This window comes from Podarcis melisellensis (assembly GCF_964234715.1).
Source record: "Podarcis melisellensis genome assembly, chromosome: 2".
In the NCBI taxonomy this organism is placed as follows: domain Eukaryota; kingdom Metazoa; phylum Chordata; class Lepidosauria; order Squamata; family Lacertidae; genus Podarcis; species Podarcis melisellensis.
Window position 1 is genome coordinate 25,912,159 of NC_138529.1, and position 24,959 is coordinate 25,937,117.

Here is a 24,959-nt window from a genome sequence, read left to right on the forward strand (position 1 = left end):
CAGCATAACTTAAGGGAGTGGAATTTAAGTTTTGGTACTTGCTGTCAAAGAGACTGGACCCTTGCTTAGGTAACTTGAAGCTATTAACAGAAAACATCTATTTTATAGCTGTTAGGTATTAAGAAACATAAGCAATGAAATGGTTACTATTGGTTTTGAGTACAGTAAGAAAACAAAAGTTCACACTCCTGTTTGTACTTGAGTAAAGCCGTCTTCCACTTACTACATTTACACTGAGAAACCTTACTAGCAGTATTTTCAAATAACCTTAATGCACATGAACATTCAACCTTAGGAAATATTAATTTACCATAAAAACATATTCACTATTTATTGAAATTAAAAAAAGACTTATAAAACTGAACGCAAATGTTTGAAAGGATTTTACATAAAGCATCAGTTACTAATGAACAGATTAAGAAGTCAGACTGGACTTATTATGCACTCCTATTATACAGAAGTGGATTCTCAGACCCATCATAACATGTCAAAAGATATCCACCCTCCATCCCTCCCCCAAAAGAATCCTATAAAAATTGCTCCAAAGCCCCTTTTGCATTGCAATAGTGCAGCAAACCACAAGTAAACAATTGCCTGTTAACCTGTTATTCCAAATACAGACTGAAAAGGCAACAGGCATTTTGTGCAATTTTAACAAACTTTTAAGTTGAAATATCCCCATCACACAGTGCCGTCCCCCTTCACAGAAGGCAGGGAACTGCTAGGCTCATCATGTGGGAGGACGGCCCCTGCTGTGTAAGCTATGGAAGTGCGCCTCCTTCAGGATCTGGTTGATGTGGAAGTAAGGACCTTGGCATAGTGCAGACTGCTCATGGAAAGACTGAGGAGGGGTCACAGGACTTGATCCTGGCATTATGTGGTGTAGGCTGCTTTCCGGCCCACTAGCTCTGTCAGGGCTGCTGATGCTGCTACTGCTGCAACTACTGGTGCTCCCGCTCTCGCTGCTGGAGGACTATGGAACAGAAGATTGACAAGAATGAAAGTCATCTTTTAAGCCATTGTTATTTACACATCTCAAGTAGGTATTTTTTCTGGATAGCGCTCCCTTCTGTTAGCTGAGTAACCTGATCATCCTGTTCTCAGTGAACTCCATAGCTGACAAATTGCATATTCAGCTGTGCTAATAGCCATAAACACATTTAAATAATCTAACATTCCTTTGCGAATTCCCCTATTCACTAAAAAGGGCACAAAAGGCTGCATCTTCACATACCCCAAATATTACCCTATTGCCTGTTCCAAAGATCATTTATAGGCATTTCAATTTTGCTCACTCTGAAATAACCATCTTGCTTGAATTTGTGCATTAACCCATTCTACAGGAAATGCAAAAAAACCACAATGTAGCCTCAAGTCTCCCAAGTAGTGTTCAGATCTTTCCATCACTTTATGCACAAATCAATCTGCATTATGTTTCTTGTATAAACAAGGCTTGCTGTTGGAGGAAGGAAATGCCCATTTCACTACAAGTTAGTTGTGCATAACATGGACAGACACTGAGTCCATACCAGGGTGAGAAATTGGATCTGGCCAACTAGCCAGATCATTTTCTTCCCCCTACCCCAGCAGAGCTACCCACCTGATGTCAGGTGACCTGTTCTTCCTGCTACACTGTCTGAAATTGGCCAATCAGTTGACCATCAGTGCTTGCAAAGCCCTGTGCACAGTGGTGACAACAGAACTCCTTTTGGCTTAGCTGCATTTTTAGCTGCCCCAAACCTCATATACAGAGGCTTCATGCACTAACTAAGGAAGCCTGGTAGATCAGAGCTTCCCCACTGCTGGTGTATACACACACCTATTATCTTTTCAGCCTACTTCATGCACAAGTTTAGCAAATTCTGGCCTACTGCAGCTCCTCAATAATTCAATTGCCCTATTTATTTCTGCAGTATCATACTTCTATGCTTCCTACACTAGACAACTAATTGCCAATCTCAGTGTTTTTACAGTACCTTTGAAACAAGTACTGAACAGTTGAACCAAGTACTGAATGGTAAACCTGCAACTTACATGCATTTAAATTGTGCACATTCAGCTTTCACATGTGGCAAAAAAAAAAAATATTAAAAAGTGGACAGAGTTCTGGGGAAAATGACTTTGGCAATCCTACCTGCCATTGAACCCACTGGGTTTTGACTATACACAATTTTGGCTTTAGGTGCAACCCCCAGATCATAACCCCCGCATAAGTTGCAGGCATACTGTACAGTAGAAAAGCAATTGCTAGGCAACTTATAAGTTCATTTATAGCCGTGTACAGTTCTGTATAATACAATGCAAATGATGTGCACGTGCACCTGTATCTAAAAGCAGACCAATGTTTCTACATCGTATAGCTCCATGGCCAATTCTACCAAACAAGGCACACACATTTCAAGTGATTGAAGAATTACACACACCCAAACATAAATACACAAAACCTGCTTAATTTGGGCTCTACAGGCCTGGGATCAGAAGGTAAGTTCCAGCATATTAAACCCTGAGTCATTATGACCACTTGGTATAAGCTTGTCTCATAGTGTTATTTCTGAATAGAAGCCCTGAATACACCAACCACAAGATTTTTACATTGAATTCAGGAGCGTAGCTGAACACAAAAACTAGTGGTGCCGTACAAAAATGAGCAGCATTTGGAAAATGATAACATTACCAACTGCACTTTGAATTACAGATTTCTGAATTGTGTTAATTATATTTAAAATATGAAGTACTAGTTCTGCATATATGTAACTGCCAGCAAGGGGAGCCCCTGGTTCCATCGTAAGTTGAATGTTTAAGCTGCTCTACCCTCACTTCAGGATTATCTCATTGAATTCTACTGCCTAGTAGGAAATAGCTAAAGGGGTGAAACCAAAGAAGACCACCAAGGACAAAATCAGAAATGTTTGAACAATCTTGGCACTATATAGGCATCATGTTATTTCTCTTCCTGATGATACACTTGAATGTGATCACATTGTAAGAATCTTTTATAAGTCACTATGAGAGCTTCTTAGAGCTTGAAAGCAGGATGTAGGTATTCTAAATCAATTAATGAATATATAGCTCACATCTCTTATTTAAACACTCATGGTTTCTGAACCAACTTCAAAGGCAGGATCAAGGTCTTCCTCACAGTAACCAAATTGGAACTGATCATCTGGACATATATCTATTGCTTAAACACTCCCCATCAGTTGATTAGACACAAATTCCCAAAGCAATACCAGCTCAGCAATGAAGTGGAGCACATCTTACCTCTGTATCCCAGGAGTCATGAAAAACAGCATTTTGGCTACTGCGTTTTGTTTGTGGGATGTGGACATCCTCCTCTATGCCATTTCGTCTCCTCTTCCTGATACAAACAATGCAAGAAAAGCAGAGATTAAGTTTCGTTCCTTGTACCTAGCACACTTTAATAAAAAACAATGTTACAGCTCCTGCACTAATTACCAACAACTAGTTTAACTGCTTTGCAGTGTTTACATTTTTCTTCAGCTGCCCATTTTAGTAAGGAGTCAGACATTAAACCCAGAAGAGATCAGTATCAAAGGATGTAGTTCAACCTGAATTAATTGAAGAATGTATTTTCACCACTCACCTTACTACTCTGTGAAACCTTGGAAGGAAATACCTTTAACAATTAATCACCTCTTGAAATTACCATCCTGGTCCTTCCCAGACTGAGGATCTCAGCACAGTGGATGCTTGGGTTGTGAACGTGATCCGTGCGGGAGGCACGTTCGGAACCCACAACATTCGCAACCCGCAGTACCGTGTCTGTGCGCGCACGGGTCGTGATTTGGCGCTTCTGCACATAGTGCCAAAACCCAGAAGTAACTCGTTCCAGTACTTCCGGGGTCTGCGCGGTGTGCAACCTGAAAACACACAACCTGAAGCATCTGTAACCCGAGGTATGACTGTACAATATTCAAGATTTCTCCAAGCAACAGCCATTTCTAAAAATTAGCCATGGAGTATTCTGAATGACATCCGGCTATATTAAAGAACGGTTATGTTCTTCAGGTTTATGGCCTTCAACTAGACATCAGTCTCTCTCTCTCTCTCTCTCTCTCTCTCTCTCTCTCTCTCTCTCTCTCTCTCTCTCTCTCTCTCCCCCCCCCCCTATATATATATATATATATATATATATATATATATATATATATAATGTCGGCAGTTAAAATCAAGTCAGGTTGTAGGAAACATTGTAATAAGACTAAAAGGAAGCATCTTTCATTCATGGGTATGTTCACTTTTCCTGAAGGGCTTGACTTAATCGTCAACAAAAGCCCTGTTTTGTCCATTTTGTGGAATCCAGAGTACAGTGACATTTTGGGCCAAAACTGTAGCTTTATGCTCTTTGACGAAATGTAAAGCAAATGGTTCAAAAGTCAACGTGGGTACCTTGATGGGTAGAAATGTCCAAGGATCATTAAACATACATTCCATCTGGCTAGACATTCAGTTTTGGATATTATTTATCCATGCTCTTATGGCATTATCCCATGAGATTAGGTTATAGAATTACATGGTACCAATTTGCTAAATAGAGGGAAAGCATATTAACAATTTACAAACCTTTACCTATTATTGACACTATCACAAAACTAATATATTGATTAGACTCAAGTCCTCATTCTTTTTATCCCACTGAATTTTCTAACTACACACCAGTGATGACACAAGACCTCAGGCAGCTGTTTTTCCTAACTGCTAATAGCATCTATGCAGGATGGCAAGGAACAAAAATACATGGCAGTTGGAAATAGACTTCTGCATTTTTTATGAGAAGCCTAACACTCTATATAACAGAACTGTGCTGACAACTGTGTAGGGTGTACAGTTACAGAATTCAAACCCTAACTAACCCTGGAACATAAAGTTTGAGTAGCAAAGTGGCTAAACACAATCAGGATTGCATTGCACAAGTGTAAATCATGTGCCCTGTTTAAATCTCACCTCAGCCATGAACTTACTTAGGTGGCCTTTGACTAACACTAGCCTTTTAATCTCAGCCCCTCATTTGCAATACAGGGCTAATACAAAACCTGCTTTACATGGTCGAAAAAGCATACAACTAGTCTTAAAGAAATGCAGGTTCAAAACCCCCCACTCAGCTCACTGGGCCACTTGTGCCAGTTGTGTTTCTCTCAGCCTTAACCCACCTCGCAAGGTTGTTGCAAATGTAAAAAGAGGGTTGGGGCAGGAAAACGACATATCCCATCCTAAGCAAGACTGAGGAACATAGCAGCCAATTCCTAGGGGCTGAGGTCCCTTTGATCCCCCCCCAAAAAAAAATATTTGAGAGGGGACCAACCCCCCCCCAAAGTTTATGGGTACAGTATTTCCATTTAAATAGTGTGCATATGCCACATCTTGTGATCAGTTATGTGGGGCGGGGCTTACCTCTCCTCCCCAATATAAACGTAGGAGCCATTCTAACGCACGGAATCTATGCTGCGACCCTTCCAAAAAGAATTCGGAAGCGACTAATACCCCCCTCCTCCCCACACTGACATATTTTTGAGTAAAGGTGATCAGGATTGCAGGGTCAGCAACCTAAATTTCGGCGGCGGGGGGAGGGGGCGCGTGTACATGGAAGGGGAAATCGTGTATGCGTAGGGGTGGGGTAGGATAAAGATGCCCATTTGTTTATTTTCTTTTGCCCTGTCAAAAAGCTTCGCTTAAAATGGCCACTGCCGGGCCTGCTTCGCGTCGAGACCGAAGGCGGCTCTCCTTCAAGTGACCCAGAACGCCCCTCTGCGCTTTCGAGACCAGCCATGATCACAATTAACGTTGCCAGGTGGTTTCTTGGGTCCTCCCATCCCCCCCCCCGCCAAAGTCGCCCTTCCCGTAGTCGCCGTCCATCAATTCCCCGACGGGAAGCCTCCCCCCGCCTATGCGCCTCAGCCAACGGAGCCTCCCCTGCCTCAGCTGCAGACGCCGCCGCCCCTCCCCCACCCTGCCGTTCGAAGTTTTCCCCCCCCCCGGCCACCGTACGTTCTTGTTCCCCCCCCCCCCTTAAGCCGAGGGCCTCCCCCCACCGCCGCCCATTTCTTTCTCTCTCCCGCGGCCTCCCTCACCTCTGCCGAGCTCCCCGCTCGCTTGGCAGCGCCCCCCGGCAGCTCATGGCCGGGCCGAGCCGCTTCTCGCAGAGCCGAAAGCCGAAAAGGCCAGCAGGCCCCGCTGTGACGCTCCCAAACAATCTCTCCTCAGCAGCTCCCTCCCTCGGCTCTCCGCCCTCCGCCTCCTTCTTCTTCTTCTCCTCCTCCACCACAAGCCGCCGCTTCCGGTGTGCACGCCTCCCGCGCAAGCGCACTGGCAGCACAGGGAGAGCGCTCCCTTACCCCCACCCTCCCCAGCCTCCGAGACTCCTCAGCCCCGTAACCGGATTGGCTGGCGACGCCGAGGCCGTCCCCGCATGCGCCTAGTGTGATTGCACAGTATGCGGCGGGCGCATGCGCTTTCACAAAACTCTTTTCTTTCCCCCGCCCTCTCGTCCTGCGCATGTGCGGAGGTCAAGCGTTTCAGTTCCGTCAGAGGGATACGTCGCAGTAATAAATAGCCTTCCTCATAATCATAGAGCTCGGCGTTGTACTTGCCCGCTCAGGTGTAAATGCCCCTGAGCTCAGTGGATCCTGCTTCTAAGGGGAAATGGCGTAGGATTTGACCGCGGGGCTTCGATCCAGTGCCCGCTTACCTGGGAGTAAGGACCCACTGAGCAAAATGGGATTTACCTCTGAGTAGACATGTATGGGATTCCACTGCAGATTCGTGTGGAATAAGACCGAGGAGGCAGGAAACACGGGATCGAGCCACGGCAGTGTTTTAAAGCTACAAAATATAATTCAGCAACATTTCCTATACACACACACACACACACATATATATATACACACACACACATATACACACACATACATACGCACATATACAACTTTTTTACTTGGGCCAACATGTCTGCTTTTGATGGAGCTTTGGGCTAGGAAACAATTTAACTTCGCCTCACTCCCGTGGTATTTCTGTGCGGATTCTCATTTTGCTGTAGTTTCAGCTACACCCATTCACAAGTTCTGTTAACGAACGAAGTCCGTTTGAAATACGGTACATGCCACAGACTGGTCAGTGCTTCCCAAACTCGGGGGTCTCCAGCTGTTTTTGGACTACAATTCCCATCGTCTCTCCCCATCGTTCATCCTATTAGCTAGGGATGGTGGGAGTTGTAGTCCAAAAAAAAACCCCAAACAGCTGGAGAGCCTTCGTTCCTAAAATTTGGATAGTGGCTGTGGCAGGTTTGCCGCGGAGATTTTCGACGTCGTGTTTTGCTAATGAAGACTTGAGTAGGTGACACTTAATTAGAGTTGGTGTATGTCACTCTCAGCCTGAACCTCCATTTGAAACGTGATCGAGCGGAGATGGTTATAAACTCCACCAAAGGCTGCAAGGTGAAGATGTTAACAACAGGCTACATTACACCCTAGGGTCTTACAAATGCACTCTACCCCGCTGCAATGTGGGGCAATATTATTATTATTATTATTATTATTATTAATAATAATAATAAAATTTATTATTTATACCCCGTCCATCTGGCTGGGCTTCCCCAGCCACTCTGGGCGGCTTCCCAAAAAATATTACGCCAGGCTACATTGCATTGTTGTCATGAACCACAGTCAGTGTGTAGTTTTATAACTTTACTTTAAAATACACACTTTCTGGGAATGTGCCAATCATGAGATTGTGCGATCATATACATCACAAACAGCGCCCCCATGCAGAAAGAAAAGCAAATCCCCATTAAGTATGAGTTTATTTGGCAACTTTCATGATTACTTGCTATGTTTGGTACAAATATGCACCTATGGAATATATTTTACGTCACTCATTCTATTCCAAGCTTATTATCATTTTATTATTTCGTGGTTTTATTCTTTTAGCTTGAATTTTGGTTTGGCTGGAAATAGAAAAATACACATTTATAGTCTGCTGCAAAATAAGGCTCCTGATATCAAACTAAGGTAAAGAAAATCCGGTTTTGCATAAACATTTCCCTTGCCATTTTAAGAAGCACTTTGCTGCCTTGCGATCTCTTATCACGGCATGATGCGACTCATGTGACTAATGGCCAGGCCAATGCGCAGCTGTTTCAACAAGAGCAGCTTTATTTAACCCCACTTTCAGTTTCAATGGTTTCTACGGAAAGTCAGCTAGCAGCATCTGGGAAGAGCGATGCCGAGAACATTTGACACAGCTCATCTCCGGTTTGTGGAGCTGCGGGATTAGACCTTCATTGATCGAGGTACGGGGGGGGGGGTGGAGTTTACACAAGCCCTGATGTAGTGAGATCTGATTTAAACAGATTTAAACTAAGCAGTTCTGTCTCTGATCTCGGCTATAAGGCAACCTGGGAATTAAGAAGCTAAACTTGCTTTCCTTTTCGCCACTGGCAAATGAATGAAAGCGTCGCAAACTTTCGTTTCGTGATTGCGAGGCGTGGGGTGTTTTCTTTCTGCTTTGCAAGTTGAAAGAACAGCTCCTTCTTGTTAGAAGCTTAAAATTCCCATCATTTAAGTCTAGGAATAATACTTTTAAATGAAAGGAGACAATGACGGTATTGAACAAAGGAAGCTTCCCTTCCACTATATCTTCCTACCAGGAAAGGCTTGATTTTTCTATGTTTTACAGTTAGATAATCAACTCATTCCAATCCATTAATTTAAATGGAACTACAACTCTCTGTTCATGAAAACAACATCCCTGTTTCAGCTCTATTGTACCGATTGATTAAACCCTAGCTTTATTCACTGGCGGGACGCAGGTGGCGCTGTGGGTTAAACCACAGAGCCTAAGACTTGCCGATCAGAAGGTCTGCGGTTCGAATCCCTGCGAGAGGGGGGAGGGGGCTCCTACAGCTTGGTCCCTGCTCCTGCCAACCTAGCAGTTCGAAAGCACGTCAAAGTGCAAGTAGATAAATAGGTACCGCTCTGGCGGGAAGGTAAATGGCATTTCCGCGTGCTGCTCTGGTTCGCCAGAAGTGGCTTAGTCACGCTGGCCACATGACCCGGAAGCTGTACGCCGGCTCCCTCAGCCAATAAAGCGAGATGAGCGCAACCCCAGAATCGGTCACGACTGGACCTAATGGTCAGGGGTCACTTTACCTTTATCTATTCACTGGTGGAGGAAGAGGCGTGGGGGGGGGAGCGCACTGCCCCTGGCAGTGCGATCCTGGCGGGGTGCCATCGCGGCTGGCCCCCTGCCTGCGCTGGGTGCCATGGGCAGCATGCCACGCCCCTATGGGCGGCGCATCATGCCCCCGGGACACACGCCTGCCTGCTCTCCGCACCCCCGTAACCCCCACTGGCTTTGCTAAACTATAGTTGGACTGCATGTGCCTTTTCACTAGTACAGTAGAACCTTTGCTTACGTTACCCTCGGGTAATGTAAACTTCGGGTTGCAAAAGCAGCAAACCCGAAAGTGTTTCTCCGCACGCGCATGAGCACTACCTTGCCTCGGGATCTGACCGGAGCTCCAGAACGGATCCCATCCGCAACCACTGTACCACTGTAATAGGAAGAATTGTGTTCCTTGTAGTATTTTTTTATGGAAGAAATGTATCTTAAAACTATAAATATGACTTTAAGAAATCACAACTAATAAGTCAAAACTAATTTTATTTCCATGTAAAATGGAAATAATAATAATAATTACAACTCACAATTTTCCCAGATCAGGACTCAAGGTGACTTACAAATAAAATAGAAAAACCAAAAACATAGTCATTAAAAAGTAATTAAACCCTAATTGAATTAAAACAATATAAGAAGATCTATTAAAAATACAGAAATGAAACTGGTAGCAGATGGGACACACAAAATACAGGCATCACTTTACTATGCACCTGGTATAAGTTCCATTAGAATTGTTCCTACACTCACTCCTTTCCTCATGAAGGGATGTAGGAAAGTTTACCAATCCATGCTGTCTTATTTTCCTCTGCAGGCAGAAAAATGGCAGGTATCACTTCAGGAGTAGAAACTTGCCCCTTCTGCAAAAAGCCATTTAAACGGCTCAAGTCTCACCTGCCTCACTGTAAGATGGCGGGAGATACAGACTCAAGGAATGTTTTGCCTCCCAGCAAGAAAGCTGGGAAAAAGAAAGAGCAGATCAAAGGCACAGAAACTACCTCCAAAAAAGAAAATAAGAAAAACAAAGCAAAAGCAACAACACATTCCTTGCAACCACAGGAAATACCTGGATCAGCAAGATGCAGCCATCAGCATTCAGTTGAGGATGCACAAAAGCAAATCAAGTGTGCTACTGAAGGCACAAATCAAGGAGCCTCAGAAGATGTCCGAACAAAATCAGCTGAAAAGCTGTTTTCAGCAACGAAGCTTGCAAAAAAGTCACCCACAGAACAGAAAAACAGAAGTAAACCTACCCCTAACGAGGAGGAATCTGCATCCAGTCTCACTTTAAAGCCACTGAATCTGAATGGAAAATCAACTTCAGAATCTCCTAGTGGAGCTAGCCAGACAACTAATCCTTCTACGAAACAAAGGCAAAGGAAAGAAGCACCTGCAAAGCCAGATTCTTTCACAGATAATTTACAACCTATTCCTCAGAGATTTATTGATACTGTAGAACTAGTGATAGAAAACCATCGTGTGAGGGTATTGAGGAACAAGTGTGAGTCATCTGTTCAGAATATCCCTTTAAATAAAGGTGTTGTGGGCAACCAGAAGGCAGGGTGCTGGCCTGCGAAACCACCATCTGGAGATGCAGAGATTGCCTTGGCTGATGTGCAGCAAAGTATTACAGAACCTGTGGGTGGAAAGAGCGCTTCAGGTCTTGAACTTTCAGGGAATATTTGGAGCGGAGAGACAAAAAAGAATGTGACTACAATTAAAGCACACACTTCCGATGGCCGTTTTATGGACAACTGCAGACAAGTCTCCAACACTCCTGTTCAGCTGGCTGCAGGAATAAAAAGCACGATTGAAGAAAATCCTGTATGTTTCAAAGGGGAGGGCTATTGGAAAGAATCTCCAGTTTACATCCGTTTCAACTCAAAGATCTACCCCTCATTAACAGAAGCCCTCAGAGAAAGATATAATGAAACTTCTAACTACTACTTAACTAGTCTGGGAAAAGAGATTGCTTTGCGTTCTGTTGTGACTATAGGAGATAAAGGCACAGGGATATATGTGAATCAATCATCACTCCAAATGTTAGAAATGCCTACTGCCTATTGGCCCACACCCCCTGATAGAAGCATACGCCCAAGTCCTTTGGGACTGGAGTGGTTTCCAGAACTGTATCCTAATTATCGTGGGCTAGGTTTATTTTCAAAGAGGCCATCTCAGTGGGCTACAATCATCCCGGAAGCTAAAGTACTCGGTCTCCCTTGGCAAGGCCAGCAAGGTAAAAGGGGAAGTTTTTCACTATTGATTTCTAAGAGAGAACAGTTCACGCTGCTACCCAGTGGGCTGGTTTGTTGAAGTGGTGATTGAGTCACTGTCTGCAGGCTACTCTCAGGCTGTATACACTACAGTGGTACCTCGGGTTACATACGCTTCAGGTTACAGACGCTTCAGGTTACAGACTCCGCTAACCCAAAAATAGTACCTCGGGTTAAGAACTTTGCTTCAGAATGAGAACAGAAATTGCACAGCAGCAGTGTGGTGGCAGCGGGAAGCCCCATTAGCTAAAGTGGTGCTTCAGGTTAAGAACAGTTTCAGGTTAAGAACGGACATCCAGAACAAATTAAGTTCTTAACCCAAGGTACCACTGTACAGAAGTACGTACCCTATATCAGTTTCATACAGGTTTAATAGTTACACCTTCCCCGAAGAATACCTGGGAGCTGTGGTTTCCTGAGGGTTCTTCTGAGAATGTTAGATGTTCCTACACCCTTTCAGAGAGCTATGGCTTCTGGGACCCCCTGCAGGAAGGAAATGGCTATTAAGCCAATTTATATATAATGTAGAAAGTTGTGTCTTGCAAGCTGTAGTTTTGCCCTCACACATGTCCTCCAGTTAATTTATAGCAGGATGAATGAGGGTGCTAGCATATTCTCAGGTTGCTTTGGGTATGTGGTCGTGCAGACTTTTTTTATTCCAAAGGTTCTAAAAATCATTTCAGATGTTTAGAAAAGGTGGTGGTAGTTTGGGATAGGCTGCGGGGAGCTGTGTGAACAACGTAACCTTAGTATTGGGAATGTATCTTGGTTCCCCGGTGCAAGAAACCTACAACAAAGAGCTAAAAATTTATTCCAGGAAATCAACTTCTGTCTGTTTATTATTTCAATGGGTGTTTTTTTGTTTCGGTTTCAGAAGTGTATATAATAGGGAAGTAATTCCTCAAGTAATCTATAGGTAGGGTAACACTACAGAATAACATGGCTACACTTCTAGATACTGTTACCAGTGTTATTTTCTAGAAAAAGAGGTACCGGAACTCACCACGAACTCCTCCCTTGTTCTCTTATAATGGCAATGGAGCCCATGTGAGAAGTTCCAGCTGAAAATAAGCTCTGAATGTTACTATAGATTGAGTACACATTCAAGTTCAGGCTCTATAGGCTAAGCTGGGAACCAGAACACTTTAGATTTTACCATGAAGCTGGTTTGCATAAATCCATCCTTCTCCAGGGAACACGGACACGGGTGGCACTGTGGGTTAAACCACAGAGCCTAGGACTTGCCGATCAGAAGGTTGGTGGTCCAAATCCCCGCGATGGGGTGAGCTCCCATTGCTTGGTCCCTGCTCCTGCCAACCTAGCAGTTCAAAAGCACGTCAAAGTGCAAGTAGATAAATAGGTACCGCTTCGGTGGGAAGGTAAACGGTGTTTCCGTGCGCTGCTCTGGTTCGCCAGAAGCGGCTTAGTCATGTTGGCCACGTGACCCGGAAGCTGTACGCCGGCTCCCTCGGCCAGTAAAGCAAGATGAGTGCCGCAACCCCAGAGTCTTCCATAGGCAGCCTGGAGCCCTTTCTACTACCTTTAGGTCTACTTGTGAAGAAGCACCCATGCTTGCAGCTTGCTTGTGAGTCAGCCAATTGATTTGCTGTGGTACAAAGGGGCAAGGAAGAGATTTCAGCCTGCTGTTTCAGAACTAGAGCTCTTTCCAGATTCCACATCTAACATTTCTCACAATGTCTGCTTGGGCCATCATGCAGAACATCACAGGGAAGCAAGTTACTCTGAATACACTGACCTACAAACCTCACTGGTCAGTGATTCAACCAGTATGAGCTTTACTGGCTAGTCTAAATACTTAATCTGGGGATGGGACCCTGATGGAAACTTGCAAAGAGAGGAGTTTATTATTGCCGGGGAGGCGGGGGAAAGGATCTAGCTGTTTTCCTTCCTAGTTCCACTGGTAGAAAGGCGTCTGATGGATGTAAAATTCCAAGATTTGCCTGCTTGGCTAGCCACCCGTGACTTGTCTCTGCAGGGGATGGTTGGAGCAACGCAGAGGTGCGAGAGCAAATCATGCACTGTGTCTTTCTGTGCTGCTTTGAAATAGTCTGTTGGCTGGCAGGGGAGTTGAGGATGGCTGCACAGCCCTTGTTATTATGCATGAAAAAGGAAAGGCTTGATCTGTACCCTTAAAAACTACTGACAAGAACAATCAAACTGCTCCTGTCTTTCTTCCTAAACAGCCTGGAATGGATACTACAACAGATACATCAACGTGAAAAAGAACGGAGTGGCTGGTATCTCCATCCTGATTCTGGGCTGTGTCCTCAGCTATGCTTGGAGCTATCCACACATTAGTAAGGCCTTTTATCTGCATTTAGCGTAGACAAGGTCATTGTTGCTTGATTTCTTGATCTTTGGTATGTGGGGTTCCTGCTGTTCAAGAAAGCAACCATGCAAACTCATGTACAATGCCTTTGGATTAAAGGCTTGATAACGTTTTTTGCACTATGCTTAAGCGACTGAAGGTTCAAAAACTGTTCCAAGAATGCCCTTTAATCAGAAAGTAGCTATACCCCTAATCAGTAACTACTTGTACAAGAAGACTACTTTGAGGAGTGGATGGAGGGTGGTAGACCAGGGGTGCTTTCCATCCCTGAGTTGGCAACTGATGTTTAGTCTCTGCTCTTTGCACCCAATAGAAAGGGAAAGTTCTTACAAGACGTCTGTGGAGCATAGCTGAGAAATATGTTGCTGCTGTTTTACGAAAGACGCTCTCACTGCACAATCATATAGAAGCTTATTTGAAAATAAGTCCCATTGTTTTTGATTATACCTATTGATGAAATGGCAGCAGAAGTATAAACCTCCACGTTTTTATAGTTTTAATTTTGGGGTTTTGTTCTCTCCCAACGATAGAACAGAAATACCGCTGACAGAAATACTGCTGGCGAGGATGCGAGAGGTTGTGGTGGAAGGAGTCGGAATGCAAACAGAGTTTGGACCCTGTTCCACAGGTTTGTTCCGGGAGAAAAAAAGACAAGCTGAAAATTTATGCAGAAGACACTTTTGTCTTTGTTACTTAGGAGCAACATCTACATAAGGACTTCCATCTGGAGACCCTTGAGAGATAGTCATCAGTCTTGGCCTAGAGCAGCCTTCCTCAGTGTGGTGTCCTCCAGAGGTTAAGTAGCTCCTGTCAGACATGAAGGAAGCTGTGATCCAAAAACATCTGGAGAGCTGCAGATTCCCCATCCCTGTTCTAGACAGACTGGCAACAACTGCAGTGTCTTGTGATTGTTGACAAGAGCCAGCAGCAGTATGAACTCAGTTGTTGACTACTATTAAACAAGCAAATAACTATTTATCTTCTACTTTTCTGAATATATGAAGTCTGCTCAGGTTGCATAAAAGAAGATGGTATTAGTCTCAGGTGGGAATCTGAGTGGAATTAAAATGCAGCTGTTTTTCTTTAGGGATGATCGGACCTTTCATACCCCATTTTTTGAGAAGAACTGTGGATCTGGGTTAATATGCTTTTATCCTGGGTATTAAAATGTATTTTGCATACACACAGCCTTTGATACTGTGGCAGGTGAACGCATTCTTTATTTTAGGTTGTTATTATACACAGACTCATGACATTGCTAATGATGAGACGTATTTCCTGTGCCTGCACACTTGAGCTGTCTTCACGGGAGTTTAAAAAAATATATTTAGTTTAGTCAAGGGCAAAAACTTCCCCACTTTATAACACTCACGTAAACCTTTGAAAAGAACATCAGTGCAAGGCTGCTTCTTCATAACAATAGCCTGTCTTGCATTGTTGTTGTTTAGTCACTTAGTTGTGTCCGACCCTTCGTGACCCCCTAGACCAGAGCACGCCAGGCACTCCTGTCTTCCACTGCCTCCCGCAGTTTGGTCAAACTCATGCCGGTAGCCTCAAGAACACTATCCAACCATCTCGTCCTCTGTCGTCCCCTTCTCCTTGTGCCCTCCATCTTTCCCAACATCAGGGTCTTTTCCAGGGAGTCTTCTCTTCTCATGAGGTGGCCAAAGTATTGGAGCCTCAGCTTCAGGATCTGTCCTTCCAGTGAGCACTCAGAGCTGATCAGCCCTGAGTGTCTTGCATTATTATTTCTTATTTATCCATTTTCCTTCGACGGGCCATGAAGATCTAGTGACTTATTTGTAAGAGTAAACGGGCCCCTTCCATAATTATATTGCAGGATGAAGGCTAGCACCATCCTAGATTGTGGGTGGGTTTCACCTAACAAGCCTCATCCATTTCCACTTCTGCAACAGCTTTCCATTGACATACTTGGATCTACTTCCAGCCTGCTATGCCATTTGTGTCTCTGGGTGACTGTTCAAATGGAAGAACATAAGAAGAGCACTGCTGGAGCACCCTGTTCTCACGATGGTGAACCAGATGGCCATGGGAAGCTCACAAGCAGAACCTGAGGACAGGATTATTTGGGTAGGAGAAAGTGCTTTCAGTGAATAATGTGTATACAGTCTCGGGCTTAAGAGCATTCTAGCACCAGTGAAGATGGAATGGTTTCAACTACTCCACGTTGACCAAGTGTCCCAAAGCAGCCAATAGTGCTACAGCAATAATGGATTTTAGAGCGTACTAAAGCTGAGCAGGAGTAACATCAATAATGTACTGTTCCATTTCTGGAGGAAGAAATCCATACCAATAACTAGCTAAGATGCCCTTTTGAGTAGAAGCTCGCCAGACAAAAGCGAGACGCCGATTTAAATCAGGGCTGACTCTTTTGTACTCAAGTCACAATGGATTTATAATTCTGTAGTTGTGGAAACCCCACACCTGCAATTAATTGCTGGGTCTTTATTGCAAACATTTCACTTCCAGCACTTGATGAACAGCAGGAAGTATATTATTGCCACATTTTACACGTTCCTGTGAAACTTAATTTGACTGCTTGCAATATAAATCCTGAAGATTTTCCTAGCTTTTTGGCTTGGGGCCGCATTTCTTTTATAAGAACACAACTGGTCGTCCTTTTTTTTTTGCTGCTAGGCGTGCAGTACACCTTTGCCAACTGTTGCTTTTAAATGATTTGTAGCTCTCTTGGCTGGAAAAGTGAAGGGAACAGGTGCTTGGTAAATCCTAACTGCCGTTGTTGAGGTGCCATCTTAATCTTTGAAATAGTTTCTGTACCATGTGGGGATATAACACAAGCCAGGGGAAAGATTCCAGTTCAGAATCTGAATGTTTTGTGGGAATGAACATGCCTCTTGCAGTACGTTACAATAGCCTGCAGATGGTGATCAAGTGTCAGTATAGAAGACAAGCGTGCGCATGGTGATGACATGTAAGTGTTGATGAGATGCTTTGCTTGACAGGTATGTGCCACCTGGACTTGTCTATCACGGCAAGAAGGGAATTTATGGGGAGAACATCCTAGCTGCTAGGAAGGTTTCTCCGCCTTTCCCAGTAACCTCCTCGTGTGGCTGCTTGCTGTTGATTTACTGTGCCTGAGGTTCCCAAATGTTTTTGCAAAGCTTGTCTTTCAGAAACTGGGGCCCAGATAAACCCCACAATCTCATCATGTTAGGAGACCCCCTCGCAGAGTGACAATCCCCAGCATCCTTAACAAACTGCAGTCCCCAAGGTTTTGGTGCAGTTGTGAACTCTGTTCATGCAATCAAAACCTATTCAGAGGTCTACGCCTTCCACCATCCTGAGCTACAGGGTTGCTGCTGCTCTCAGTATGCATCCTGCAAATGTTCTTGGGCCCTCCTAAGTCCTGCATAATAAAGGACAAAAGTGGAAAGGACCTAACAGAAGCAGAAGACATCAAGAAGAGGTGGCAAGAATACACAGAGGAATTATACCAGAAAGAAATGGATGTCTCGTACACCCCAGGTAGTGTGGTTGCTGACCTTGAGCCAGACATCCTGGAAAGTGAAGTCAAATGGGCCTTAGAAAGCACTGCAAATAACAAGGCCAGTGGAAGTGATGGTATTCCAGCTGAACTATTTAAAATTTTAAAAGATGATGCTGTTAAGGTGCTACACTCAATATGCCAGCAAGTTCGGAAAACTCAGCAGTGGCCAGAAGATTGGAGAAGATCAGTCTACATCCCAATCCCAAAGAAGGGCAGTGCCAAAGAATGCTCCAACTACCGCACAATTGCACTCATTTCACACGCTAGCAAGGTTATGCTTAAAATTCTACAAGGAAGGCTCAAGCAGTATGTGGACCGAGAACTCCCAGAAGTGCAAGCTGGATTTAGAAGAGGCAGAGGAACCAGAGACCAAATTGCAAACATGCGCTGGATTATGGAGAAAGCTAGAGAGTTCCAGAAAGACATCTACTTCTGCTTCATTGACTATGCAAAAGCCTTTGACTGTGTCGACCACGGCAAACTATGGCAAGTTCTTAAAGAAATGGGAGTGCCAGATCACCTCATCTGTCTCCTGAGAAATCTCTATGTGGGACAAGAAGCTACAGTTAGAACTGGATATGGAACAACTGATTGGTTCAAAATTGGGAAAGGAGTACGACAAGGCTGTATTTTGTCTCCCTGCTTATTTAACTTATATGCAGAATTCATCATGCGAAAGGCTGGGCTGGATGAATCCCTAGCCGGAATTAAGATTGCCGGAAGAAATATCAACAACCTCAGATATGCAGATGACACAACCTTGATGGCAGAAAGTGAGGAGGAATTAAAGAACCTTTTAATGAGGGTGAAAGAGGAGAGCGCAAAATATGGTCTGAAGCTCAACATCAAAAAAACGAAGATCATGGCCACTGGTCCCATCACCTCCTGGCAAATAGAAGGGGAAGAAATGGAGGTAGTGAGAGATTTTACTTTCTTGGGCTCAATGATCACTGCAGATGGTGACAGCAGCCACGAAATTAAAAGACGCCTGCTTCTTGGGAGAAGGGCAATGACAGGCCTAGACAGCATCTTGAGAAGTAGAGACATCACCTTGCCAACAAAGGTTCGTATAGTTAAAGCTATGGTTTTCCCAGTAGTGATGTATGGAAGTGAGAGCTGGACCATAAAGAAGGCTGATCGCCGAAGAATTGATGCTTTTGAATTATGGTGCTGGAGGAGACTCTTGAGAGTCCCATGGACTGCAAGAAGATCAAACCTCTCCATACTGAAGGAAATCAACCCTGAGTGCTCACTGGAAAGACAGATTGTGAAGCTGAGGCTCCAGTACTTTGGCCACCTCATGAGAAGAGAAGACTCCCTGGAGAAGACCCTGATGTTGGGAAAGATGGAGGGCACAAGGAGAAGGGGACGGCAGAGGACGAGATGGTTGGATAGTGTTTTCGAGGTTACCAGCATGAGTTTGACCAAACTGCGGGAGGCAGTAGAGGACAGAGGTGCCTGGCGTTCTCTGGTCCATGGGGTCACGAAGAGTCGGACACGACTAAACGACTAAACAACAACAAAAGTCCTGCATTCACACCTCTCTATCCTGTCTGTTGGGCTCCCAGTACAGTGATTCCACCCATCTTTTAGGAGCCACAGAGGATGAGGGAAGTGGGTTTGGGGCTTCTGTGGCATGCCGGGTTGCTCTACTGCAAACATGCCGAGAAGGGCTGACTGCTTTTACGTCCTTATTCCTGTGCAGCTTGCTCAAGCTTTCTAGATACACACACGGTCACAGGTTGCTGCTGGGGACGTGCAAATGGGCGACTGAACATGGTTCTTACATCATGGAAACCAGGCCTGGTGTGTTTCATTTCCTTCAGTCCACAGTGGAGCTCTAGAAGGCATGCACATAGTCTCTCATCTGCTATTCTCACTGTTGCCTAGTCACCACAAACTTGAAGACAAGACCCTTTGTGGGAACTTGCATGGTTTGGTGGGAAATTCCCATTATCCATATGATGATGTCTGCATCTTGACCAGGGGTCAGCAAACTTTTTCAGCAGGGGGCTGGCCCACTGTCCCTCAGAACTTGTGGGGGACCGGACTATATTTTGGGAAAAAAATATGAATTCCTATGCCCCACAAATTTCCCAGAGATGCATTTTAAATAAAAGGACACATTCTACTCATGTAAAAACACGATTTAGAAGGCGATTGGGCCAGATCCGGCCCCCAGGCCTTAGTTTGCCTACCCATGGTCTTGACTTCTCCATTAAGTGGTACTCTCTGGACTCCAGATCCTTTTATGAAATAAGTAAAGTATCACTGTTCCAGGTGTAAATTCTTGGATCACAACTGCTGCACTGTGACAAACAGCAGGGGAGGTTTTAATTTGATTTTAAAAATGGATATCTGAGAGTATGTATTGCTGATACTGAAGATTTTTTTGAAAAACCAAGTGGCCTCCACGTGTACTTTAAAAATATATAATGAAAACGGTGTTATTACAGTTCCCCGCCTGAGGATTTATGAGGGCTGTAGTTGCAAGCAACTCTTGGCTACTATGCCTGGGATATTTTTGTTTAACTGGCAATGTATCCCTTTACATGTTTACTTGGAAGCCCCACTGTAAGTGGAAATTGCATCCCTAAATCACCTTACAACATTTTTCATACTGCAGGAAAGGCTCAGTGATGCTCAAATGCAAACCAATTCTTCAGCAAAAAACCAACTTTGATTAAAGGTAGCGTCTTCTGTGTCTGCCCCAAAACAAGTTATACAAAGTAAATTAAATTCCCAGTTGGATTTCCATCTGCCGCCTCCGGGACGCACACTGTGTAATAGATCATTCATAACTAGTCCAGAATTTGATAAGCGGCAAATGGTGGCCTATTAAAAAAAAAAAAGTGTTTTCCAGATAAGTGACCAGTTTTGCTGCTTTGCATAGTATTGAGTTCTCCATCACAGGATGCAGAAAGGAAAGAACTGATTTGGCAGAGAGATTTTATAACCCTGCAGAATGAGGTCATTTTCTTTGACAGAATTGGCTTCTCTGAAACCATCAACCCAGGGAATGGTCTCTGCAGCTCATGACATAGACAACAAATGACACGGCCTTTGCATTTTCGCTTGGACTCAATAGGCATCAAAAAATATAGGTCACTGGCTAATTGGGTGCTAAAAAGGTAGAGGCTATGTCAGGAACACAAGATCAAACGTTATTGATGAGCTGTTTTCAGGGCAATTCTCTGTCACGGAAGTAACAGCTGGAGGGTCAACCTTCCTACTGCAACCTGTTCCCTTGAAAAGTGTGGAAATATTAATATGCATTGCATCTATGTCTTGTGTCAAAAGGGGAGCTTGGCTAGAGCTTCAGGCAGTAAACTCGCATCTGCTTCCAGCTCTGGAAGCCCCAATCCTTGCAAAAGACATCAGGAACATGAGCGTTGTTGGATTCAACGTTGTTACAGTAGGGCTGAGAACAAAACGAGGAAAGCTATTCAATTGTGTCCTATGTCTATATTTATTGGCAGCAAAGTGCAACTGATCTCAGTGGGATAGATACTAAGACGTGCCAAAAATCTCCTTTTGAAACCAGTGCGAATTAGCAATGCTTAACTTTGGCAGGACTGAGACTGAAATGGTTAGGGGGCTTAAGACAAGAAATGTGTTGCAGTTGTGGGGGTTGCGCAAAAGACAACAAGGGTTCCCGAGAGGACAGCGTAACTGTAAAGTTGACGTGGCATTCCTAGTTTTCCAAAAAGGATGTCACCTAATTACCAAGCATTCAGCGCTGCTGGTTGCCTGTAGCCTTTTTGGGTATAGCTGTCGCCCCCTCCCTTCCTATTTAGATGAGATCTCGTAAACTGCCTGCTCAGCAACCCATGGCAAGCTTTCTGCTCTGTCAGCCTGCAGCAAGTTCGTGCTGCCAAATGAGAGTCTTAAAGACGACAGGTGTCTCAGAAGATAGTGTTTTCAATGATGATGGCGGTGATTCCCTTCTCTGACAATCCGCTCTCGCTACTATTGCCCATGCTCCACCTTTCCAGGTATGTCTACGTGATCGCTCAAAGTAAACATGGCTACTCTGGGGAGTTCTGAGCCCAGAGTCCCACGTTTCTTGTTCAGTGATGCTGCTGTCGCAAGAACTTAAGAGCGAACCTGCAGGATCAGGCTAGTCCAGAGTTCTGTTTTCACAGGTGCCTATGGGAAACTGATAAGCAGGATGCAAGCATTCCACCCCCTGCAGCTGGTATTCAATGGCATCCTGCCTCTGGTGCTGGAGAATACATGGGGCGTTGCTCTTCTTATTCATTGACCCTTCTGCTGCAAAGCAAATGCTGAAGACAATGGATGATGTTTGGACTCCCCCCCCCCCACTCCCATTTTTGTAGGCTCTGCATGGTCCACCCTCCCTGGAAAGGCCAAAACACTGTCAGAGAACAGAGAAGTGGGGGAGCTGGGAGTCCTGAGCTCCACTTTTCATCTACAGTGGTACCTTGGGTTACGGATGCTTCAGGTTACAGACTCCGCTAACCCAGAAATAGTACCTCGGGTTAAGAACTTTGCTTCAGGATGAGAACAGAAATCGCGGGGCAGCTGCAGCGGGAGACCCCATTAGCTAAAGTGGTGCTTCAGGTTAAGAACAGTTTCAGGTTAACGATAGACCTCCAGAACGAATTAAGTTTTTAACCCGAGGTACCACTGTATTAGGGATGCAGGTGGCGCTGTGCGTTAAACCAGAGCCTAGGACTTGCTGATCAGAAGGTTGGTGGTTTGAATCCCTGCAACGGGGTGAGCTACCGTTGCTTGGTCCCTGCTCCTGCCAACCTAGCAGTTCGAAAGCACGTCAAAGTGCGCTGCTCTGGTTTGCCAGAAGTGGCTTAGTCATGCTTAGTCATGACCCGGAAGCTGTACGCCGACTCCCTCGGCCAATAAAGTGAGATGAGTGCCGCAAACCCAGAGTCTGCCACGACTGGACCTAATGGTCCATTTACTTTCACCACTGTGTTGCAAACTATGGCTCATTGAGGGCCTAGACTCTTAAAGGTAGGTAGCTAGATGCTCAGATGTCAAGAGGCTCCACTTCCAAGTGAACTCTCAGTCCCCAAAGTAGGCCATTAGTTGTACATGCTCCACCCAGCACAGCACCCAAGGGATTATGGGCATAGCCTTCTGACTTGAAGATGCCTCTAAGGTATCAAGGGAGCCCCTGGGAGAAAGTGGCATGGTCAAAATTTCAAGTCTGCAGCCTCAGTCTCTGCATATGTAAAAATATTCTAATCCAAACACACAGCTGAGCAAGAAAAAACAACAACCCACTTTGAACTAAGACACTACTTTGCTCCCAAAGCCAACCCCCCTACCCCAAAACAAACAAGGTTTCAACTTCAGCATCTCCTTTGGTTATTTTGGCTCTGGAAAAAAACATCAACCTAGTTTCCACAGCTGTCTGGCTGGGAGACAAAAAATGGAAAAGGGCTCATCTTCCAAACTAAGAGACAAAATTGCAGTAGTGGAAAGAGGTTTAATTTAGCTTCTTGGCAAAGTTTTCAAGTACCTTCATTGCAGGAACGTTGGTTTGGGGGGGGGATATAATCTGGTAACTCATAGAACATGCATTTTGGAAGGACTGTGCTGTCTTCATATACACAGGTATACTACCCTGGGTGACAGCTCCATAATCAAGGACCAGATCACTAAGTCAATGGAAGACGATGATGTGTTTTCTTTCACTCTGCAATCGTATTCCCAAGTTGGCAACAGGTGAACGTGGGTGGGTACGCAGGGAGCCTTTTCCACAGTTGTCCACCTGTAACCTTTGTGCCAACCTTTAAAATAATGTGCATGAAGAAGATGGAAGGATATCGCTCCTCCATTCTTTGAAAGAATGTGCGAAAACATCTGCTGGCAAGGTACTGCCTGCTGACATCCCTCATAACTTGGAAATAAGCTTGACTTTTCTCCTAACCACAAAATTAATGCCGTTGAGGGAGTATACTGACTTCCTGCAAACTGGCTGTACAGAGTCAAAGCTGAACAGAGCATAATCTGCATTAATGCATCCTAAATGGGGGACACAATCTGTTGTCCCCTGGAGTTAGAGGGGCCTGCGGCATGGCATCAAATCTAAAACTTCCAGTGCACGTGTTTGTTTCACATCTCCAAACCGTACTTCCAACCCTGCCTCGCCTCTTCTCTGGAAAGCCTGTCACGTAGAGCAGAGGACTTTCCCCTTTATCTGACCATGCTCCCCAAACCACTGCATTGGCTGTTTAGCAAACAGAAGGCTGAACCTGCCCCAATTCAGCTGAGAACAAGGGCCTCCCCCAACCAGCTGCCGCTGTTGTTTCTTTCACAGAACAATGGATCAGTGTCCCAGGCTAGCATTTCCATTGTATTGAGTGCTGGGTTTCAGATAGATTCTGCATTGTCTGCTCTTGTATTTGCCTGCAAAACAGGGACTTGACTCTCGCAACATGCTGGAAAAGTGGATGTAGGGCACCGATATCCTTTGGCATTGCTCTGTGCTAATCGTTCCACGCTGCCCCCTTTCCTCTTACAGTAACACTATGGCTGCTAGCTGCTTGCATTCGAAATATCCCCTTGCTTGGGTTTTCTTCAGAGCCTGTTCTTACAAACATTTGAGGCTGCAGTGAGCTGAGGAAGCTAGACCTGTAAGCAGGCTGCCATAGCACAAGGGGAACCCGAGGCAAGCCAACTCCCTGTGAGATCCATCTGCTGAAAACAAACTTGCACTATTGTTGGTTTGACAGTAGGCCGTTAAGTGCTGAGAGGGGGACACAAAGATCCGATAAATATTCCCAGGGTGACAGAAAGTTATGAAACCAGCAGTGCGTAGGTTCCGCACACTGTGTGTTGTACAGTGCAGTGCCTGGGGCATTGCTGAAAAGGCTCTTTATGGAAGGAGGCAAGCAGGCTGTGTGGGAACTGGGGGCTTGTGGGTGAGGCAGATAAGGTCACGCCTTGAGCGAAAGCAGCTGCGCGTGGCTGGGACGCCGCGCTCTTCAGACGGATGGATGCAACTCACAAGTGAGACGGCTAAATGCGGTGCTAGAAAGGAGCTGGATTCTCCCACCCCAAGGAGATGCAAGCTTAGAGAGGTGCTTTTGAGAAACTCTTTTAAAAGGAAGAGGAAGTACAGTTCAAACTCAGCTCCTGGGCATCATAAAAGGGTTTCCAGGCAACAAGTATTTCTACATCTCCAAAAAGAATGCTGCTGTCCCAAATTTCATTTTACTGTGACATCATTAGATTACGCCAGCTCTGCATAACACATGACCTATATAGGGTGCCCCCCCTCCCCAGGCTCAATAAATCTGTTTTTGACTGTGAACACGGTGGTGGAGGTGGGGACTCCTCCTGGAAAGCCTTGCTACAGGGTTAAAGTCACTTGTGTTTGCTATGGTAGGTCAACAGTGCAAACCGCATAGACTTTTTTTTGGGGGGGGGGGAGGAGTGTAATTCAAGGAAAGAGAAAGATTACAAGTGTGGTTTCCCAATGGACACAGTGTCAAAAAATGCACCACACTTAAATGAGGCCTAAGATTAGAGTGGTATCTCTGCCATTCGTTGGTTTGTAACTCCTCCTGATTTAGTAATGTGAGTTCAACCATCTAGCCAGTTCTTCCTTTTTTGCACCCAGCCT

The 24,959-nt window shown here is 44.9% G+C and overlaps 2 protein-coding genes across 3 annotated transcripts; one reads left to right on the forward strand and one right to left on the reverse strand.

Annotated features, from left to right (window-relative positions):
* Nucleotides 1–305: 305 nt before the first annotated feature.
* VCF1 (VCP nuclear cofactor family member 1) lies at nt 306–6,283 on the reverse strand. Its single transcript, XM_081899972.1, has 3 exons — nt 6,090–6,283; nt 3,262–3,358; nt 306–973 (listed from the first exon to the last, which is right to left on the reverse strand). The coding sequence occupies exons 1-3, from the start codon at nt 6,134–6,136 to the stop codon at nt 731–733; spliced, it is 387 nt and encodes a 128-aa protein (XP_081756098.1). The 5' UTR covers nt 6,137–6,283; the 3' UTR covers nt 306–730.
* Nucleotides 6,284–7,700: 1,417 nt separating this feature from the next.
* Nucleotides 7,701–14,789, forward strand: MTNAP1 (mitochondrial nucleoid associated protein 1). Of its 2 annotated transcripts, XM_081900690.1 has the most exons (4): nt 7,701–8,024; nt 8,188–8,305; nt 10,007–11,428; nt 13,670–14,789. In XM_081900690.1, the coding sequence occupies exons 3-4, from the start codon at nt 10,015–10,017 to the stop codon at nt 13,810–13,812; spliced, it is 1,557 nt and encodes a 518-aa protein (XP_081756816.1). In that variant the 5' UTR covers nt 7,701–8,024; nt 8,188–8,305; nt 10,007–10,014; the 3' UTR covers nt 13,813–14,789. The 2 variants fall into 2 exon arrangements, with proteins under 2 accessions (XP_081756816.1, XP_081756815.1); XM_081900689.1 differs by having other exon boundaries at nt 7,701–8,305.
* The last annotated feature ends 10,170 nt before the right edge of the window (nt 14,790–24,959 follow it).